General features: G+C 38.5%; 1 protein-coding gene across 1 annotated transcript in view; it reads right to left on the minus strand.

Moving 5' to 3' along the window:
* Positions 1-1,787: 1,787 nt before the first annotated feature.
* LOC132568257 (gamma-tubulin complex component 5-like) overlaps positions 1,788-19,256 on the minus strand; it is a 34,419-nt gene continuing 16,950 nt past the window's right edge. The window contains exons 13-23 of the mRNA XM_060233884.1: positions 18,527-18,795; positions 17,111-17,309; positions 15,135-15,323; positions 10,724-10,906; positions 9,481-9,565; positions 9,233-9,353; positions 8,033-8,214; positions 6,411-6,536; positions 5,161-5,249; positions 3,413-3,513; positions 1,788-3,079 (exon numbers count right to left, since the gene is read on the minus strand). Of these exons, the coding sequence (XP_060089867.1) occupies positions 3,033-3,079; positions 3,413-3,513; positions 5,161-5,249; positions 6,411-6,536; positions 8,033-8,214; positions 9,233-9,353; positions 9,481-9,565; positions 10,724-10,906; positions 15,135-15,323; positions 17,111-17,309; positions 18,527-18,795 (1,591 nt within the window). The 3' untranslated portion in view covers positions 1,788-3,032. The remainder of the gene's footprint in view (positions 3,080-3,412; positions 3,514-5,160; positions 5,250-6,410; positions 6,537-8,032; positions 8,215-9,232; positions 9,354-9,480; positions 9,566-10,723; positions 10,907-15,134; positions 15,324-17,110; positions 17,310-18,526; positions 18,796-19,256) is intronic.

Raw genomic sequence — 19,256 nt, forward strand, 5'->3', positions numbered from 1 at the left:
TATTCCTCAGCTGTTTGGCTTATGACTGGGGTGTGTTTTTTGCCTACCCTACATAGCATATCAGTGGATTGTGGAATTGGCTTTGGGATGGTGCCTTATGATAGGTTGGTTACTTTTGATGGCAGGTTTTACTGGGTTATGGTGCCATTCGGCCTGGGGAGGATTGGTTAGCCTCCCCCTTTTGGGGAGTTAGGGGTCTGGCAGGATCAACCTTTGGGTATTGGTGACCTGAGGTGTGTGAATGCAAACTGTTCTGGAGACTCGATCAGATGGGTGCCTTTTGCTGAGATGCGCATCTGGTGACTGGGCCCTCCGGTGCGGGCCTCCCTGCTGGGCCTGCCTGATGGGAGCTGTGACACACAACTCCGGCTGGGGGGCCAGGTCTCTCGCCTGTGGAAAAGGTAGGAGAGCGGTCTGTGGAGACCCCTGGCCCTGACCTGGCCGCAGTTCTGGTTGCCCTTGCTGTTTATTTAATAAAGTGGCCCATAGTTTTTTACCAGCTCACTTGTGTCCGCCTCTTATTCCGACTTGGGAGGCAATAGTTCCCTTAGAGAAAAGGGAACTATTCCCTTGATGTTTCGGAAGGTGGATTGTACAGCATTATATCCCACTAAGGGCCCAGTCCTCTCCAGGCTCTATCCCCAAACCTCCAGGTATTTCCCAAGCAGGATCTGTCAACTCATCCATCTTGCTGCCAGTGGCCAAGGGGACCTGGCAACCCTAGCTATGGCAGTGGTACTCCTGCTTCAGCTCACTGAGAGCCATAATGCCCACTTTCCTGAAACATGGGAAATGGTGCTTAGAACAGCCACAAGTGGCATGTAAACAGCCATATATGGCTCCCAAACCACTAAGTATCACTGGCCTAAGGAAATCTCTATTAGGGATAGGTACGAAACACATGTTTGAGGTTCAGTTCTTTACCAAACTGTGAACCAATATAAATCAGGAAATTGTTCATGAATCAAACCCATTTGCAGTAGCTGATCCCTGATCCACCACTTTTCGCAGGGAGTAGAAAGCAGAGGTTTCTCTATGATTTCTGCTCTTCATGAACCACCCTAAACTCTCTTAAAATTTGTGGTGGCTTTTCCAAACCACAAACAGGCCAAAATTCATCTAAAACTTAAATCTGTGAACTGGTTTGTGCCCATCCTTAATCTCTACAATGCCACCATGTTCTCTCAGGGTTTCCCTAAGCTCTTCATGGTAATAAAAATGTTAGGCTGTGTAGCAAAATTAAAATGTTGGCGCTTTGAAGATTAACTGTAGCTCTAAGACATATACTAGAGGGGGAGACTTTTTAGTTTTAAAATAGCAGGAGCATGGAAAAAACCATGTCCAATTTGAAACCTAAGTGAGTTTTTTTCTTAAACCACTGGGAATAAGGGGTACAGAAGCTTATACAAAGTTCCACTTTCCTGATAACAAGCATAGGTCACTTAGATCCAATTCATTAACATAATCAGCAATACAATATCCATTTGAAGTAAAGTTACATGAATGCTTCTCTGAATGAAAACTGCTCCTTAGGAAAACAGCTCACCATGGCATTCTGAAATGTTACCACACCTCTGCAAACTTAAAAGTGCCAAATACAGAGAAGTGGACTGTTATGCAGTTTTAGACATTTGCATGAACAGCTAGCAATGTGGACAATAGCTGGAATTTGAATGTTTACCCTGATGAAACAATGTATCAACTGAACCTAAAGACAAGAGTTTAGATTAAAGCCAAAAACTGCAATTCCCAGAGCTGTTCAAACCAACTGTAAAGAAGATTAAGAGTAAAAGTGAACTACTACATTTAATAAGGTTTGAGCTTTAATCAGTTCTGTAGTGTTACAGTTTACAAAGGACATAGTTGTTGGGCATAACTGTCAAAACTTGCCTTGCCCTTCTTGCCATCTCAGGAAGCAAAAATTCCCCCAGGAATGGAAACTCTGATCAATAAAAGATAACCCCCCCACCCCCGCAAAAAAGAGTTTTCCAGCCATTATCTGCTGACCTGCATAGATTTAGTTGAACAAGTTCCCACACAACTGTTTATGCAATTCTAGCTGGAGTTATTCCAGTTTAAGACTACTAGTTTCAACTGAGTAACTCTCACAGGAGAGCACTGTATGCCAGAACCCATAATAAGCAATTAAAGTACAAATACATTTGGAGTATAGGAAAAATATTATCCTTGTTTGCTGAACATTTGTAATGGTTTTTGTTGTATTTCTCATTGCCTTTTAATTTAAAAACACTCCAGGCATGTGAGAAATTGTAAATAAATTATGTAAATATAAATAATGCAAATGAATAATACTTGCACAGTCCATTACATTACGTAGTTGTACTTTTCATAGTTTACAACATTTAAGTACAGACATTTTGACATTGTTAGGTTTTTACATTATACAAGAAGATAACCATGGCACAAAGAAGCATGACTCCTATGCCAATACCCATTAATTTCCGTGGAAATCATTGTTTAGTAGAATAGTACCTTTTGTTATAGCTGCTGGAGCTGTGGAAATTTCAGAACAGCTGAAACACAATTACATCTAGAGCAGCTGAAAAACAATTATATCTTGGAGAAAAGAAAAAGCAGATGGATTACTGTAATTGCATTGAGGGGCATACTGGATGAACACTTGTCAGGGATGCTGTAGTAGGCTGAACTTGCATGGAGCAGAGGGTTGGACTAGATGGCCCCTTCCAACTCCACGATTCTATGCACACCATAAGGTTCAGGGAACCCTTCTAAAACAGTTTATGCATTTTATTAATTTTGTTGCTCAAAAAGGACAGCAGAAACAGTGACATAATTAACATTTAGTAATGCAGAAATAAATGATATAAAATAGTTGCACCATTACTGTATTTTATTTACATGAAAAACATTTTACCATTTTAAACAGAAGCACACATCTGTCCATTTATGTACATGTATGTAAATTCTAGTGTACAGATTGCAGTCCACCCAGATAAAAAAATACTTCATGTTGGTGATCATGATTGTTACAAGTTTCAATCTGTGTTCTGCTAACTTTGTTCCATTCCAGCCATGAGTGATAAGGTTAAAGACTCCACTGTGAACAAAACACAAAGCAAAATAAGTTTGGCATTTTTATTTTTCATTGTTTATAGAAGTCATAGAGGGGCAATAGCTTGTCAACCAAAATATGGCACAAATGGACAAGCATGTCTTTTCAATTAATTTCAAGTTAGAAATACTTTAATAGTATGCTTAATATGATTATGCATATGATTATATACTGTTAAAAACGAACTATAAGAATTGTTAGTTTTATACTTAGATTATACTGAACAGGAAGCCTGAAGAAAGCTGCATAATATATTATGAAATAAATTACTGAAAACAACAGAGAATCCCATTTGAGCTTTCTATTCTCATTACTCACAATGTGGGAAAGAGCCTCTACAGACTGCTTTGTTTAGCACTGTCACAAGGAACATATGGCAGTTTTTAAAATCTGATTCCATCTTCGTTATGGATTCCATCCTAAAACACAGTGTAGGATAATTTAAGTGGAAAATGACAACAATCAAATTGTACTTAAAAGTGACAAAATTTTAGGGAAGTATGAGTAAAGCACAGTTTCCAAAGGGGCCCTTTCTATTCCTACTAGAGCCCTAGAGTTGTTTTTATACCCCGCTAGTCTCTACCCACAAGGAGTCTCAAAATGGCTTGCATTTGCCTTTCCTTCCTTTCCCCACAACAGTCACCTTGTGAAGTAGACAGGGCTGAGAGAATTCTGAGAGAACGGTAACTGGCCCAAGGTCAACCCTGAAAAGCTGTTCCAGAGAGCCAGGGGTTCTTGGGAATGGTGTGGGATTATGGTGTGAGGACTGCAGATACAGAAGGGAAACTGCATACTCCTTGGCCACCTTCTGTGACGTCTTGTGCCTTTAAGTAACCATTTGCATAAGGAAGAAGTGATTTCTGCTAATTTCCTCTTTCTAGCTGTAGTCCCCCCATGCTGCATCCTACACCACTTGCAGGAATCAACCAACACTCTTAATTCTGGCTTTCTGGGGGTTGTCTCAAGGAGCTCCAGCAGGAAGAGGAGACTACAATGATCCCTTCTGTGAACTGTGCTCCATCCATAGTATTTAAAAATCAAGACAAAAATCTGTATTTCTTTCTAATGAAGGACACAAACGGTTTTGGTGTTAAAAGTAACAAGAATACATTTTAATTGTGAATAAGTACATACTTGGCATCTAAACTCCAAAACCAATGTCAGTTATTCAGTCGCCCTTTTATACACATACTATATCAAACACCTACTGAAACAATGCAGTCACATCCACTCAGCCCGGTCCCACTGATCTCACTTTTGAAAGTTGAAGTGTAACGGGTAAAATAATGCATGCTTTCAACATGCATGACCTTCACTGTTTTATTTGAAGAGCAGCAGACGCATCTTACAATGCATATATCACAAAATTTGCATGGAATTCAGCATGGGTGGGATATAATCCTTATTCTCACAGTACATTCAATAGGCAGTTTGCCATACAAGCCCATTTATGAAGCAAGTACAGTATTGCAGCCCTGACCACAGCAAGCACCCTCACTGTTTTTCCCCTATAGCAGACTTTGCTTTAAGGAAGTATTTGAACATACACATAAGGCTACCTAGATGTCAAAGCTGATGAATCCTGTATCCTGCATATCGTAACACTATTTTAGCCTTTTCCAAGATACTTGCACTTTTCCTCACAACCAGATTAAATCATTAAAAAATTAATTATTCCCAAAAGGTAGAAATTCTTCTAGAATAGTTTTAAATAGCCACAATTTGATGACAGAAACAAAAAGAATAATGATTCAGACCACATCCAGTAATGATTCACACTAGAGGAAAATGACAACAAAGTCTTTTTACTGTTGACCAACTACTGCTTTTTACATATTTTGTGAATATGCAGTTTCCAACCTTATCTTTAACAGACATGCTGATTACGCAGTCAACATATGCTGAAAACTAATAAGATTCAGCTAAAATGAAATTCATTCTTGTCTAGGTGATTAGTCTAACTTTTCCATGGGATCCAAGTCATAATACTTCATATACAGGATATATGCCAGCAAAAAGACATCCTGTAAAATTACTACAACATGAATGACTCTATGTGTGCTTACTTCCAAGCTCCCAAGCCAGCTTGCCAACGATCTGCAAACATCAGTACTAAGTTCAGTACTTTCATTATAGCTTCTTTCACAAAGCTAACCTAAACATGAGAAATGAAAATAGCAGCAGCTGAGGTCAGTATTATTCTGAGATTCAAAATTACACAATCCCCATTACAGAGTACATTTTCCAGCTATCCTAGCTTTACTCATGCAGAAACAACTATTTATCCTAAATATTGAGCAATTTACAATTCAAAGGTGTTAAACATAAGGCCCAGGAGCTGTTATCAAGTTAGGGTAACTACACAAACACATTCCACACATTCTGGGATAGGAAGCCAGTGTCACTAATGGAGCTAGTTCACTAACTACATGCCATACTGCATAACTTCTAAGTACCAGAAGCACACTTAAGTCAATGTCTAGTTAATGTAAAATGATTATTTATGTCAACTCTTTATGAATGGTAGCCTTCAGCATTTGCGGGATAGAAAATTTGACTCTGAAGGTTTTTGAGTTTGACTTTACTGTTTTCAGTCATAAAAACTTCAGCATATATGGAGCAAGAAGCCTTAAAATGGAAATATGGCAATATTCAATAAGCTTCAAGCTAATGCTAAAGTGAGTCAATCAGAGGTTCTGAAAGAACTGCAATAAATGATGGAGAAGAGATTGAGGAGGATAAATTCCTTAAAGCAATAACAGTTTGCTAAAATTATCAGCTATCATTTAATATATAGATTTTCATCTCACATAATTAATGCTGTAATTTAGAACATAATTTTGCCAGGTATTTTAGTTATGACTTACAGCATGTTATGTCACACAAGCACTGTTCTAGGTAGGGATTACAAACCACTGATTCTGCATTAACGTAGTCTAGGACCATCTTAGCCTGAAATGGCTACTTTGGGACTTCATTATAATTACACAGAATGTTCTTTTTAATTTTAAAGATAAAAAATCCCTAAATATGAAACAGAAAATAAAGCGACACATTAAGTTCTTCAAATTCGTGCCGTTCAAGCAATGTTTTTCAAACCAGATAAAAAACAATTTTATATATTATACGAAGAGTATGATCAAAGCATTTAAAAAAGGGATCCTCAGTCCACCTGGATAAGCAAATCAAAATGCTATTTTAATCAATTTATAAGAGAGTAAAATAACACTCAGAGTAGGTCACTTCATTCTGTAGCATTTATGTATCAAGTAAAAACCACAAGTTGTACTGAATTTTCCATATCAACTTTATATACCTTTTCTCTCAGCAGGCAACGATCATGAATTGTAGACAGGTATCTATAATGAATTTTAATCAACTGATCTAGATCTTTTGCTTCTTCTACCTGATGCTGAAACTCCAAACCTGTACTATGAAGAATCTTTAAAAAGAAAATGTACAATGGTCAAATTTTGTACTTAAATGTCTCTTATTGTTCACAAAAAATACAGAGATTTTACAATTCTGTTTTTTCCTCCAAAGCCATAACTAATCTGACAGCCAGCTTCCGCTTTCATAACCCACTAATCAACAGGTCTGTTAAAATGTATATATGTGTTCTAGAACTTAATCAGCTAATTTTTCAAGTGACAATACTATTATCAAGGATCACATCTCCTAAATGTAGAAGATGTCTACAAAAATGTTATTTAAGAGATTATAGCCAAGGATTGAAAACAACTTCCACCTTTAATGTCTTAGCAGCATGTACCCTCAAGGCAAGACCACTAGGCCTTGTCTCACCGTTTCTACTACAAAAAGTAGCAGTTGGGATAAAAACAGCTTAATGCATACTGAATACAGATAGTTGTTATTTACCAATTCCCAACTCAACCAGCAAATCAGGAGAAGGCAGCCAGGCCATACTCATAAGAACATAAGAGAAGCCATGTTGGATCAGGCCATTGGCCCATCCAGTCCAACACTCTGTGTCACACAAAAAAACCAGGTGTCATCAGGAGGTCCATCACTGGGGCCAGGACACTAGAAGCCATCCCTCTGTTGCCCCCATCCCAAGCTCCAAGATTACAGAACATCACTGCTTGGACCTAGCTTGGACCCAGCTCCTCTTGAGTACCTCCTCTCTCTAAGAAATATTGACAATGCAAAATTCAAGATGTGAACAGCCACTGAAGTGAAAACTTATGTCCAACTGACACCTAAATAAAGAGGATGCACTCTTCCTATGTGAACTGAAGGTCAAATTTATCTGCATGTATATCAGAAACCATTTGGGATGTTTAACAAATACACCCTAGACAAGGGGTGTCGAACTCATTTGTTACGAGGGCTGGATCTGACATAAATGAGACTTCATTGGGCCAGGCCATGTGTGTCATAAAATGTCATGCCAGAAAGTGGAGATACAAACTTTATAAAGGACACAGAGGTGCTTTTTTAAAAAAAGTGTTTTCTTTGTATCTCTCCCTTGGGATCAAGGGAACTTGGCAAAGGAAGCTCTGGCTCTTTCCCTCCCTCCCCAGGGGAGAAGCCTCAGCTAACAGAAGGAAGAGAGACTTGTTTCAGTAGTTCTGCTGTGTGATTGAGAGAGCCTCACAAAGCAAGCTTTCCCTCTCCCCCCTTCCTCCCCAAGGGAGAAGCCTCAGCCAATGGAGAAAGTAGAGGCTTTGCTCTGTAGCTCTTGTGCGATTGAGCAAGCCTGGCAAAGCAAGCTGTGATGCAGAAGGAAGCAAGAGAAGAGAAGGAAGCAGACTTGCTCGCGGGCCTTATAGTAGGAGCCCTCTGGGGGCCTGATTCAGCCTCAGGGTCGCATGTTTGACACCCCTGCCCTAGACATTAATCTTATTTAAAAGTCTTAGACATGAATCTTATTTAAAAGTTATTATATCTTATTTAAGTTATTATAGCAATACCTACCCTAGTCATTATATAGTTGTGCAGGCTGTTAACAAAATGCATGAGTTTCATCCTTAGAAGGAACATGCGATGAGTTTGTTGTTTAATTGGCTCTGTCTGGGATCCAAATTGCAGAAGTGGGTCTTGTTCAAATAAAGTCACTCCTCCTTTACACTGGGGCTTTTCCGCTGCACTGACTAGCTCTTCAAAGAGGTTTGGACATTGGAAACACAATATTAGGAAAACTATCAAGACCACTTCTATTGACTCATTAGCATCATCTGTTAATATTAACTTCCACCACATTTTCTTTCTACATTCAGCCATTCAGTCAAAGGAATACATGAACTCCACTCAGTATCAGAAGGACACTGAAACAACTACTGGTTTTTATTTTTTAAGTTGAAGGTTACCATTCCCCTTTCCATAGGTACAACCTAATAGCAGATACACGGCACAACAGTGGATTCAAATTTGCCTGGCATTCTATACAACATGCACACAAGAGGACTGAATTCCAGACAACCTGTTTTATTCTGGTTGGTTCTAATCTAATGTATTACATTAGCTTTGTTTTTAGAACATACTGGTGTTACTTTTTAACTGAAAAGTTAATAGTTTTCCTCCATCAGCTTTATTAAACAGCAACTGCTGATCTCAAAGATCTATTCAAACAGCAGAGGGTAGACTTACCCTGAGGTAGAAGGAAGCCAAAAATCAAGAAGGCATTCAAATGTGTTTTACGATCCCCTATTTAGTACAACTAAAAAGCACAGTAAACAAAAGGGTAATGAAACCCTGAGAAAACAAAGATAGTAGCACGCTGTACACCACGCTAATAAGCAAATCTGCATAAGTCATTCAAGTGGCAAAATTCAGTTGCTTAGCAAGATTTTGAATTATATTTAGCGAAGTACCACAGCTACACCTATAGCAGTCAGACAAATAATCTACTTAGGATCTAATCAGCAGCAACCCATCTGACTGTTTTCTTTCCCACCAACTTTCTCATGGATACAGCTTGCCCTGTGCCACAACCTACTTCTCCCATTATCTCCATTCACATGCACTGCTTCTATTCCTTTTTCCACTTTCATCCCTCTGAGGAGGCACCTAAAAAAGCATTAGGTTCCTGTAGCACCTTAAATTAGTTTGGCCACAACTCCCTCATGTTTAGGAAACATCTTAATCACATAATTAAGAGTCTTTGAATTTCCTTACCATGAAATCTTAACACGTCCAAACTATATTTGGCCCACTTGATTTGCAATAACAAGAGAAACACTTGGTTATAAATTTTTTGGCACTCCACACTTATAACAATATCCACAGGCCAAGGAACCTAAAAAAAAAAACGCTTGATGAAATCATTTCAAGTTTTGCCTGAATGTGTTGCATATATATTTTATAATCAGTGTTGTTGTGATTTATTCTTTATTTCAGTTGATTTTTTTTCAATTGCCTGTTACCTTATAACTCAGTATTAAACCATCCAAGGTATGAACAGGAAGTTTCTTCTTGGCAATATCAATATTTTCACACGATATAGACAGCCTAAGCAGAGAAAAACATGTTAGTTGCCAATGCTATGGTCTACAGTGAGATTTTGCATCGAACAGAAAATACATCAGACAAAAACTATACCTAGTGGCAATTAATTCTGTTCCAAGCTTTATACTAGGAGATCAGAGGAAAAGCTATGCTCTAAACAAAGGATACATGCCTAACCACTCTCACCACTGAGCAGTCATGCGTTTCATAGTTTTTAAGTTAGAAGAAAAAGAACTGGGGTTTGCTCTGAGAACTGTGAGGGTTGAATCACCTTCCCCTAAAAATCAAATCACTTATCCTTGTAAAGGTCATATTGTGTTATATATCAACTCATTATTAAGCACATTACATAAATTTAGCGCTTGATTGCTGTATATTATTTTGCTTAGAGTAGCCATCCGTTGTCTCAGATATACACAGCTCCATGCCTGCTTTTTAGTCCAAACCTCTTATATTAACACTTAACATGCTCAATCCTACCAACTTTTCCACTGCCATAGGAGGAAGGGAAAATCCCTTTTAACACCTCAAAAGACTATGCTAAGGGATCACTGGATCTATATGAATGGGTCCAAATCTGAAGGGGGGAACTAAGCAAGATCACCCCACCTTTCTATTGTCCTCACACACAAAAAAAGCTGCCAGGGTCAAATTCTAATGTTTGCAAAGGTTATACTGTCGGCCAGTGTTTCAATTTCCCACTACTCCAGATTCTGCTTCTTTTGCAGCAGTGGTTTCTTACCAAAACAGAAAAGGCAGACTCCTTCCCCAAATCCTTCCACTCACAAAAAGATACAGTTCCTCAGTTCAACCAAAGACAGCACAGCTGTCTAGCACTTATGTCAGATGTATTCAAGCCAGTTCTTTCTCCTATCCAGTTTCGGGGCTTAACAGAACACAGTGCTGGATTTTTGCTTCCTCCTTCCCCCTTCTCATTTCCCCAAGCAGAGAGATAAAACCAAAACCAGACTTCTTGGAGAAGACAAGCTGATTTCAGCAGAAAATGCAAAGAATGGAAAAAGAGGGTTCCGTATTCCAAGTTTAGCAGGATTTTTTATCAATAGTGTGTACTTTTCTCCAAACAGCCTCCCAGCATGGAAATCATGTGTCTTTTATCATCTTCTTGTTACACAGTAAAGAGTGCAATTATACTTTTATTACCTTAAGCTGTCTTCTGGGTAACGTTGTCCAACAGCTTCTTGAAGCTGAACATTAAGAAATGTCTCACTCTGCCATGCATCCTTCTCTCTTATTTTATCAAAAATAGATGTGTAGAAGTCATACATGGTATCACCAGCCTCAAGTAAGAAAAAGTTTCTCATTGCTTGCAAGTACTCTACCAGTCTAAGCAGGAAACACAATCAGTTCAGATTTCACTACATCACTCTTTGTAATTCAGTGTTCCAACTAATACTTAAATACACAAAATTTCTCAATGTATGCAGTTTATGAAAATGAGCTCCCTTAATGAAAGTTCATTCATACAGTACCAGTAAGATGCATGATTCCAGAGCCTTTGTTTCAGAATAAGGTGGCTGCATCTGTTATAAAACTACAATTGTCACTCTATATTAGTGCCTGTCCACCATCTTTCATTACCCATCCACCTTTCCTGATTGCCACACATAATCTTTTTCTTAAATGTCATGATATTTTTTACTTCCTTCCTCAAATTCCTAGCTTCCCTGTCTTTTTTCTTCAGACTCCTATCCCTTCTTCCTATTAGTCACAACAAGTCCCATTTTCATTCCAGTGCATATCCAACTTTCATTTTCAGCCAATAAGAATTTTAGCTAGAAATATGAAGGCCCAGGGGAGAAACCCAGAAAAATTCAGAAACACACTATTTTTCCAGAGACCCTTTTCCAGCTGACAAATTGGGACATTTGGGGGAACATTGAAAATAATTTCTATAATTTTTTTTTCTTTTGGAGTGAGTGACATTTTAAGATAACATTTGACTCACTCAAAGGGTATAACATAATAAATGTTATGCAAGACAATCCGTAGCATTAGATAGACTGCAGATATATACAAGATACAGCATTAATAATATGCTGCTTATTGAAATGTGAATTTTGGCAACAATTGATATGCTAGCTTCTGTTCAATAATAAATTATTACAGAGCTAAATATTTTCAATGTTATGAAATTTAACATGATATCCAAACATGCTGGTAATCCTACCAATTGTGACTGTATGAGACTGTTTCCATTCAGACTCCGTTTTCTTTATTATACTACTCTCTTCTAAGATAGAAAAAAAATAAGGTATGTGTACTAAGATAGCAAAGAGTGCAGCAATTTACAGGTCTCCATAAAGTATTGGGAATATTTGCAATTTTGCTTTTAGAAAGCAATTTATATTTATATATAGAATTTATATTTTTAATTTTCTGTGCATGCCAATTAGTACAATTTTATACAATAACTAATCTACAAATTACCCATTTAATGCTGTTAAAGGGACAACATAGGTTTCCACTTAATATGAAAGTAAACATAGCATATATTAGAGTTTTTGCCAAAATTTTCCCCCCAAAACTACGGAATAAATGCATTCGCCCTCCTCACTGACTTCAAAATGTCTAGAAATCCTGCATCTTTGGCCTTAGCTCCCTGACTCTGAAATTTTATCTTTGGTTACCTCTTCCCCATCCGAACAGACCTCTCATATTCTCCCATAATAAACTGCAGATTACTTTCAGGAACATCATTCCCTGAACAGTTAGACAGGTGGTGAACTTTCAGATAAATAAGAATGGTACTACTAATTCCCAAAATATGATGCTGTATATTCCAGTAAACACCTTACTAAATAAAAACAGAAAGGGTGGCTGAGGCCAGTTTTTGAATCACTGATTCAGTTAAACTTTTGTTAAGATAAGAAGCCACATTTATTTATAAATACAACACATTAGAGCCAGTGGGACTGAACCAGAGCCTTGAATTAAGCTGTTTGTGATTTAGTAGTAGTTCCCCTTTCAGAAATATGAAGAGAATGAGTGGGAGTGCTTATTTCTTCTGCTGGGGAGTAACTCAGTTGAGAACACCGTGCCTGCTGAGAAAGACATAGGATGGTCATTTAAAAATAACTTTAGGCCTGGGCATTCCATTCTTTAAGAATTTTTTTTCTCCTCTATGTTTTAAGTATAGGTAGCTCTGCATTTGAACTTTTGTTATTATGTATGGGAGGTAATGGTCTGAAATTAGGGTTGCCAATCCCCAGGTGAGGGCAGGGGATCCCCCAGTTTGGAGGGCCCCCCCCCGCTTCAGGGTCATCAGAAAGCGGGGGGAGGGGAGGGAAATGTCTGCTGGGAACTCTGTTATTCCCTATGAAGATTTATTCCCATAGAAAATCATGGAGAATTGATCGGTGGGTATCTGGGGCTCTGGGGAGGCTGTTTTTTGGGGTAGAGGCACCAAATTTTCAGTATAGCATCTAGTGCCTCTCCCCAAAATACCCACCAAGTTTCAAAAAGATTGGACCAGGGGGTCCAATTCTATGAGCCCCAAAAGAAGGTGCCCCTATCCTTCATTATTTCCTATGGAAGGAAGGCATTGAAAAGGTGTGCTGTCCCTTTAAATATGACGGCCAGAACTCCCTTTGGAGTTCAATGATGCTTGTCACAGCCTTGATCTTGGCTCCACCCCTAATGTCTCCTGGCTCTACCCCCAAAGTTGATTTCAAGAACTTATAAATTATTATTGAAATGGTCTATGGAAGATGAAGTAGTGAAATCTCAAATGATAAAATGGGCAATTAATTTTACTAAAGTAATAAAGATGGAATCATGGGAGTATTTATGGAAGAACTCTGAAAATATCGACATGTTACAATATTAAAGAAAACTGTTTTAAAATGCTATATAGGTGGTATATGACACCTAAGAAACTGGCAGAAATGAATAATCAGGTGTCAGACAGATGTTGGAAATGTAAAAAAACATGAAGGTTCTTTCTACCATACCTGGTGGACTCGTGAAAAGGCAACACAATTTTGGCAAATGATTCAGAAAGAAATGTCAATAATTTTAGGTTATGACGTTCAGAGGTCTCCAGATATTTTTTTGTTGGGATTACAAATGGAAAATTTTCCGAAACATGACAGAACGATTGTGGGGTACCTGCTTTCAGCTGCAAGGACATTATTTGCGCAGTTATGGAAGCAAAATAAAATACCAGAAAAATGGGATTGGATATTGAAAGTTTTGTCTTGGAGTAAAATGGACAAACTTACAAGAATCTTAAAAGACTATGATTTGGAGAAATTCAAAAGCGAATGGAAGAAATTTCAAAAATATGTGGAAAAATATTGGAAGGTAAAGGGACATTTAGTGATTTTTGACAGCGGCTGAAACCTTGTGGACTAATGGACTAAAAATACAAAGAAATACTTGTATTTGGGCTTTTTTCTTTTTCTTGTGTATTTTTCTTTTATCTTCTTTGATAAGAGTTAAAAGTTAAGAGTAAGGATGGCCTATATGAATCTATAGGGTTTGGTTTTTTCTTTAGCTTTTATTTTTTTATGTTGGCTATAAGGTTTTCAATATGAAGATTCCAGGACTAGAATTACCTTGCGTTTTTTAGAAAATTTAGTAAACACCAGCGGGGGTCTTGAAAAGATGGGAGGGAAGGATGGAAGGGGAAAAAATGTCATTTATTGGTGTTAATCTTTTAAAGAGCATTTTAACAATATATTACAAAATAAAAATTGTTTTACACAAAGAAGCAGGCAGAGTCCAGCCAAAGCAGTTTGAATAACTTCTTCAAACTGGAAAGAAGGCATACTGGTGTACAGAGCTACACAATGACAACGTACATGGTGGCAGCGGTGGGGGAGAAATATATGAACACTAGCAATACATAACCCACAACGAGGCAAGTCTCCTAGCACTGTTCTGGTAAGACACCTACTCACATTTCTTTGATTTACAAACATACACATATTTGCATTTTCTATATTTTCCCTCTAACTTTGCAGACATTTGTCCCTATTCTTTTTCTCCTATAACAAATGAAGACCTCTCACCTAGCTCCCATGTCCCTCCCCACAATCATCTACTGTTTTCACAAAAGCTGCCCTACATCATCAGGCTGCTTCTTGCCCCCATTCAAAGTAGCTGATCCCCCAGGAAGAATGGATTCTGTGCTGAGCAAGGCAGTATCAGTCACCAGCTACTGGAAATCTAAACCAGTTTAGAGCTAGTTTGGTGTGGAGAGCCAGTTTGGTGTAGTGGTTAAGTGTGCGGACTCTTACCTGAGAGAACCGGGTTTGATTCCCCACTCCTCCACTTGCACCTGCTAGCATGGCCTTGGGTCAGCCATAGCTCTGACAGAGGTTGTCCTTGAAAGGACAGCTGCTGTGAGAGTCCTCTCAGCCCCACCCACCTCACAGGGTGTCTGTTGTGGGGGAGGAAGGTAAAGGAGATTGTGAGCTGTTCTGAGACTCTTCGGAGTGGAGGGCGGGATATAAATCCAATATCTTCTTCTTCTATCTTCTAAACCCAGACTAAGCATTTGGCAAAAAAGGATTACATGCTAAAAATGGCAATATATTCACACTCTCACCTATAACCTTTCTTCAAAGTTTGCATTAAATTTCCACAGCATTCCAGATATTGCTTGTCTATGTGTGGATAAAGGCAAGACCTCAACGTCAGTTCAAATGTTTGGCATGTAACTGATTCAGAGGATCTATCCACACAAACATCATCACCAGTAAACTTCTCATGAAAGTCACTTTGTTCCAAGTACAATCTGCACAACAACAACAAAATATTCATTTGAAAGTTTTGAATATGGCAGAGGCAGTTAGCAAGCATGCAAAACTATGAATTAAACTTTTTCACAGTTAATTACAATATATTCCAGAGGGCTTCTGTCAAAGCCAGTTACCTCAGTTTTTAAATTAACTTCCCAAAAATTACACAGTACAGAAATTACATAAATATGATCCTACTTACAATAAGTTAAACACAACAGTATAGACACAGAAGCTCATCATTTATCCAAGCAAGTTTCAAAACCATTTTGTGTAGTGCATTCTGTGCACTACTCAGCTGCCAAGGAATAAGACTTTTGTAAAATAAAAGCATATGAACATATGAAGCTGCCTTATACTGAATCAGACCCTTGGTCCATCAAAGTCAGTATTGTCTTCTCATATAAACTAAACAGAATTAATGAATAAATTGGAGACAAAGCAGACATTTAGTGAAGAACTGAGCAAAATATAAACAGGCCTTCTTGCCTTCCAATGTGTCCAGCTCTACATGTGTGTGACTGTTGCCCATGGCCTCAGACCAGGGACCTGACCAATGGTAGTCAGGCTCCCTGGGGATCATCCTTGGCCTCACCAGGTGTTGTTGTTCAGTCGCACAGTTGAGTTCGACTCTTTGCGACCCCACAGACAAAATCATGCCAGGCCCTCTTGTCTTCCACCATCCTCCGAAGCCTGCTCAAATTCGTGTTTGTTACATCAGTAACGCTGTCCAGCCATCTCATCTTTTGCCTTACCCTTCTTCTTTTGCCTTTCCCAGCATCAAAGTGCCAAAAAATCAATGCTGCCACCAGGTGTCTCTGTGCAACCTTTCAGTCCCTTTCCCTTACACTTTCTTGCCTTCCAGGTAGGCTGCTTCTTGACTCTCTAGGGTTACCCTGGAGAGTATCATCCCTCCCTGGTCCCTGCTGCCCTGGCAGGCATACCTCTTCAGGGGTGCCTATGGCTGGGTGTTTCTCCTATGGCTGCCTATCTACAGTCCTTAATCCCTTCTCCTTCCGCCCTCACACCTTCCAAATTCTTTGACTCTGCCTTCTAGCTGGAAGGTTCAACTATCTTTTTGGGCTACATGAAAATTAAATATACATCATGCTAAACTTATCAAGTGTTTACTTGATAAGTTTAGCATGATGCATATTTAATCTTCATGTTGCACAGAGAGGTTTTTTGAGGTGGATTATTTTGCAGCTGAGCCTCCATGGTCCCAGTTTGTTTGCCACATCTTTTTGGGGTATGCAGCATCTCAACTACCCACACAGACTCCAGCTGCCTCAGCCAGGCCACTTGCTCTCTCAGCTGGGTGCCACCACACTCTGTAAGAACATAAGAGAGGCCATCTTGGATTAGGTCAATGACTCATTCAGTCCAACACTCTGTGCCACACAATGGCCAAAAACAGGTACTATCAGGAGGTCTGCCAGCAAGATCCTATGTCTATGGGTCCGGCACATGATCCTCCACCCCTTCCTTTCCTGGCTCCTTGCCACTTTTTGACTGTACAGCAAATTGAACAACCCCAGCACTCCTGTTGGTATCCCCATGTTCCTTCTGGTCAGGCTGTTTGGAGTGCCCTGACATTGCCCAGGCCCTGCAGACCCATCTGAACAGCCACGCTGTGGTACTGTATGTGTCACCAATATCTTAACCTAAATTATTTTTATTATTTGAGAAATTGAAACTCCTCAGTTATCTCTCCAGTGGAAACACCAAAGCCAGGTCTTTGATAAAGTAGTAAAAACAAATTATTTTGCAAAATTTCATTTACCTTGCAAAATTGATAGCCAGCAAGGGATCATGAACATCATCCAACTCCAAATGCCTTTCTGCAATAGACTGCATCTTTATTAGACTCCGTTTGGTTGCCTGCTGTTCTGTAATAACTTCCTGAACAGGTTCCTCCCCATGCCGCAGCCGTGATTGGACAGATTCCAGAAATAATCTATATAAGCTCTTCCTTTCTGCATCTGAATTGGTTAGTAAAGTATTATGTACCTTATTTTAAGTGGTTTTATCTGGTTTATTATATGCCTTGAATTTTTTACATTCAAATGTATTATATGATTGGACAAATGACCATAATAAAGAATGACTGACTGATTATGTACATTATTATTTGTTTAAGCCAGAACAAAAAGCTAAGCCCCTCGTTCTGTTATTAATGCAGGGCACAGCAACAGAAAAATATAATTAATCTAAATTATGAGTCTGTGATTCTCAAATATTTTATATGCCTACCAAATATTTCAATCCTGAACATGCAAGCCACATATTTTCCCCTAATTCTACTGGAGATGGCTTATCCAAAAAACTAAACATTGTGATCTGACACATTTCTCTGCTGATGATCAGAATACCATTGGCATGTCAATTTGGTTTTCAAAGTTAAAGAGCCAGTGAAGATATAACCCTCCAAACCACTTAAAGAACACTGTAACAGAGAACAGGACACAAAATGCTTCATTCCCTATAATTCTTACACCTCTTCAGCATGAATTCTTCTGGTTAATACAGACCTCTTAAACTATGACTAATAGCGTTATGTCTGCACAGATTTCAAGTGAAGCAGAGTATCAATTCACATAATTAAGGTTTCATTTCATATTGTTACTTTCTTGCAGTTACCACAAAGTCACAATATTAAGTCCTATTATATGTTGAGTTATTGGTTGGCCAGTCGATAATCACTGAACCAAAGAACTTTAGATTTCACAGTGCACACTGGGGCCACTTGACAAGATGAACTTCCATGTGAATATCATGCAAGGACATTAAACACATAACCTTATCACCCACCCATGGACGGGTCCAACTTCCTTGGGTGACTCAGCCTTTAAAGTAAAAAATAAGTATACTAGACATTTAATGAACAGAAGCCTATATTCTGAGCTGACTGTAAATATTTAAAACAATAAAATATAATACCTGATTTCAAATTATCACTGAAATTTTAAGCTTTACAAGTGGCCCACAGTTAAGAAAGAAAAAAAATTAAAGCTAACTGTGAGACATACAGGTAACTGTATTTGACTGTACATACCTATTTAGGAATCTGCAACAAAACCCTACCCTTTTCTATCACATGTGAAAATGCACATCTATGCAGTACTAGGATAGCAATGACAACTGCATGCCACTAAAGCTGCCAATAGACTCATAGGCCCACAGCCTAAGTACCTTTTACCTCTTGATGCCGAATGTTGTGAAGAGCCATCTGTGCGTTGCAAGTTCTTTAACAACTGCATGGACTTCCCAGCCATGATGATCTGCTTTAGCACTGGTTTTAGAAATGAGACCATGGTGTGCTGCCTGCTTGAAGGTGCTTGATCACTGCCAGAACTGGCACTAGCATTATCGCTCATTTTCTCTTCATTCTCAGTCTTTTCAGATACACTATACAAAGTGTAAGTGGCATACCAGAAGTCCCTATGGTTAACTGGAACATTTTTATTTCTGCAAAGACAAATGTGAAGTCAGTTGCTTTGCCTTTAAAAAATGCTTCCATATTAACTACTAGTATATCAGGTGAAAATTACCAAAGATTATTTTAACTAGGGTTTCAACTGGGGAGAAAACCTTTCTAATTTTGTTTTTAATTTTACAGTACACAGAGAAATTAACAATATATTCAGAATCACTATGTTAACAGATTAAAAGAATACTCTCTATCTTCATCCTTGGCTTTACAAAAAATCAACAGCCAAAATGCACGAGGCTCATCACTATGCACAGCTTTTCAATACAGTTAACTAGAGTAAAATAATTTTATGCAGCACAAAATAGCCATGAGACTGAAGAACCATTAAGACGAACACTGAAGTGATAAGCACTACATTCAGATGCATGTCTAGAAATATGTTTCTAGTTCTTCAAATCTAACAACTGCCAAAAATAATTTACTTTCTTCAGTTAAT

Source organism: Heteronotia binoei, chromosome 3 (assembly GCF_032191835.1).
Source record: "Heteronotia binoei isolate CCM8104 ecotype False Entrance Well chromosome 3, APGP_CSIRO_Hbin_v1, whole genome shotgun sequence".
Lineage (NCBI taxonomy): Eukaryota > Metazoa > Chordata > Lepidosauria > Squamata > Gekkonidae > Heteronotia > Heteronotia binoei.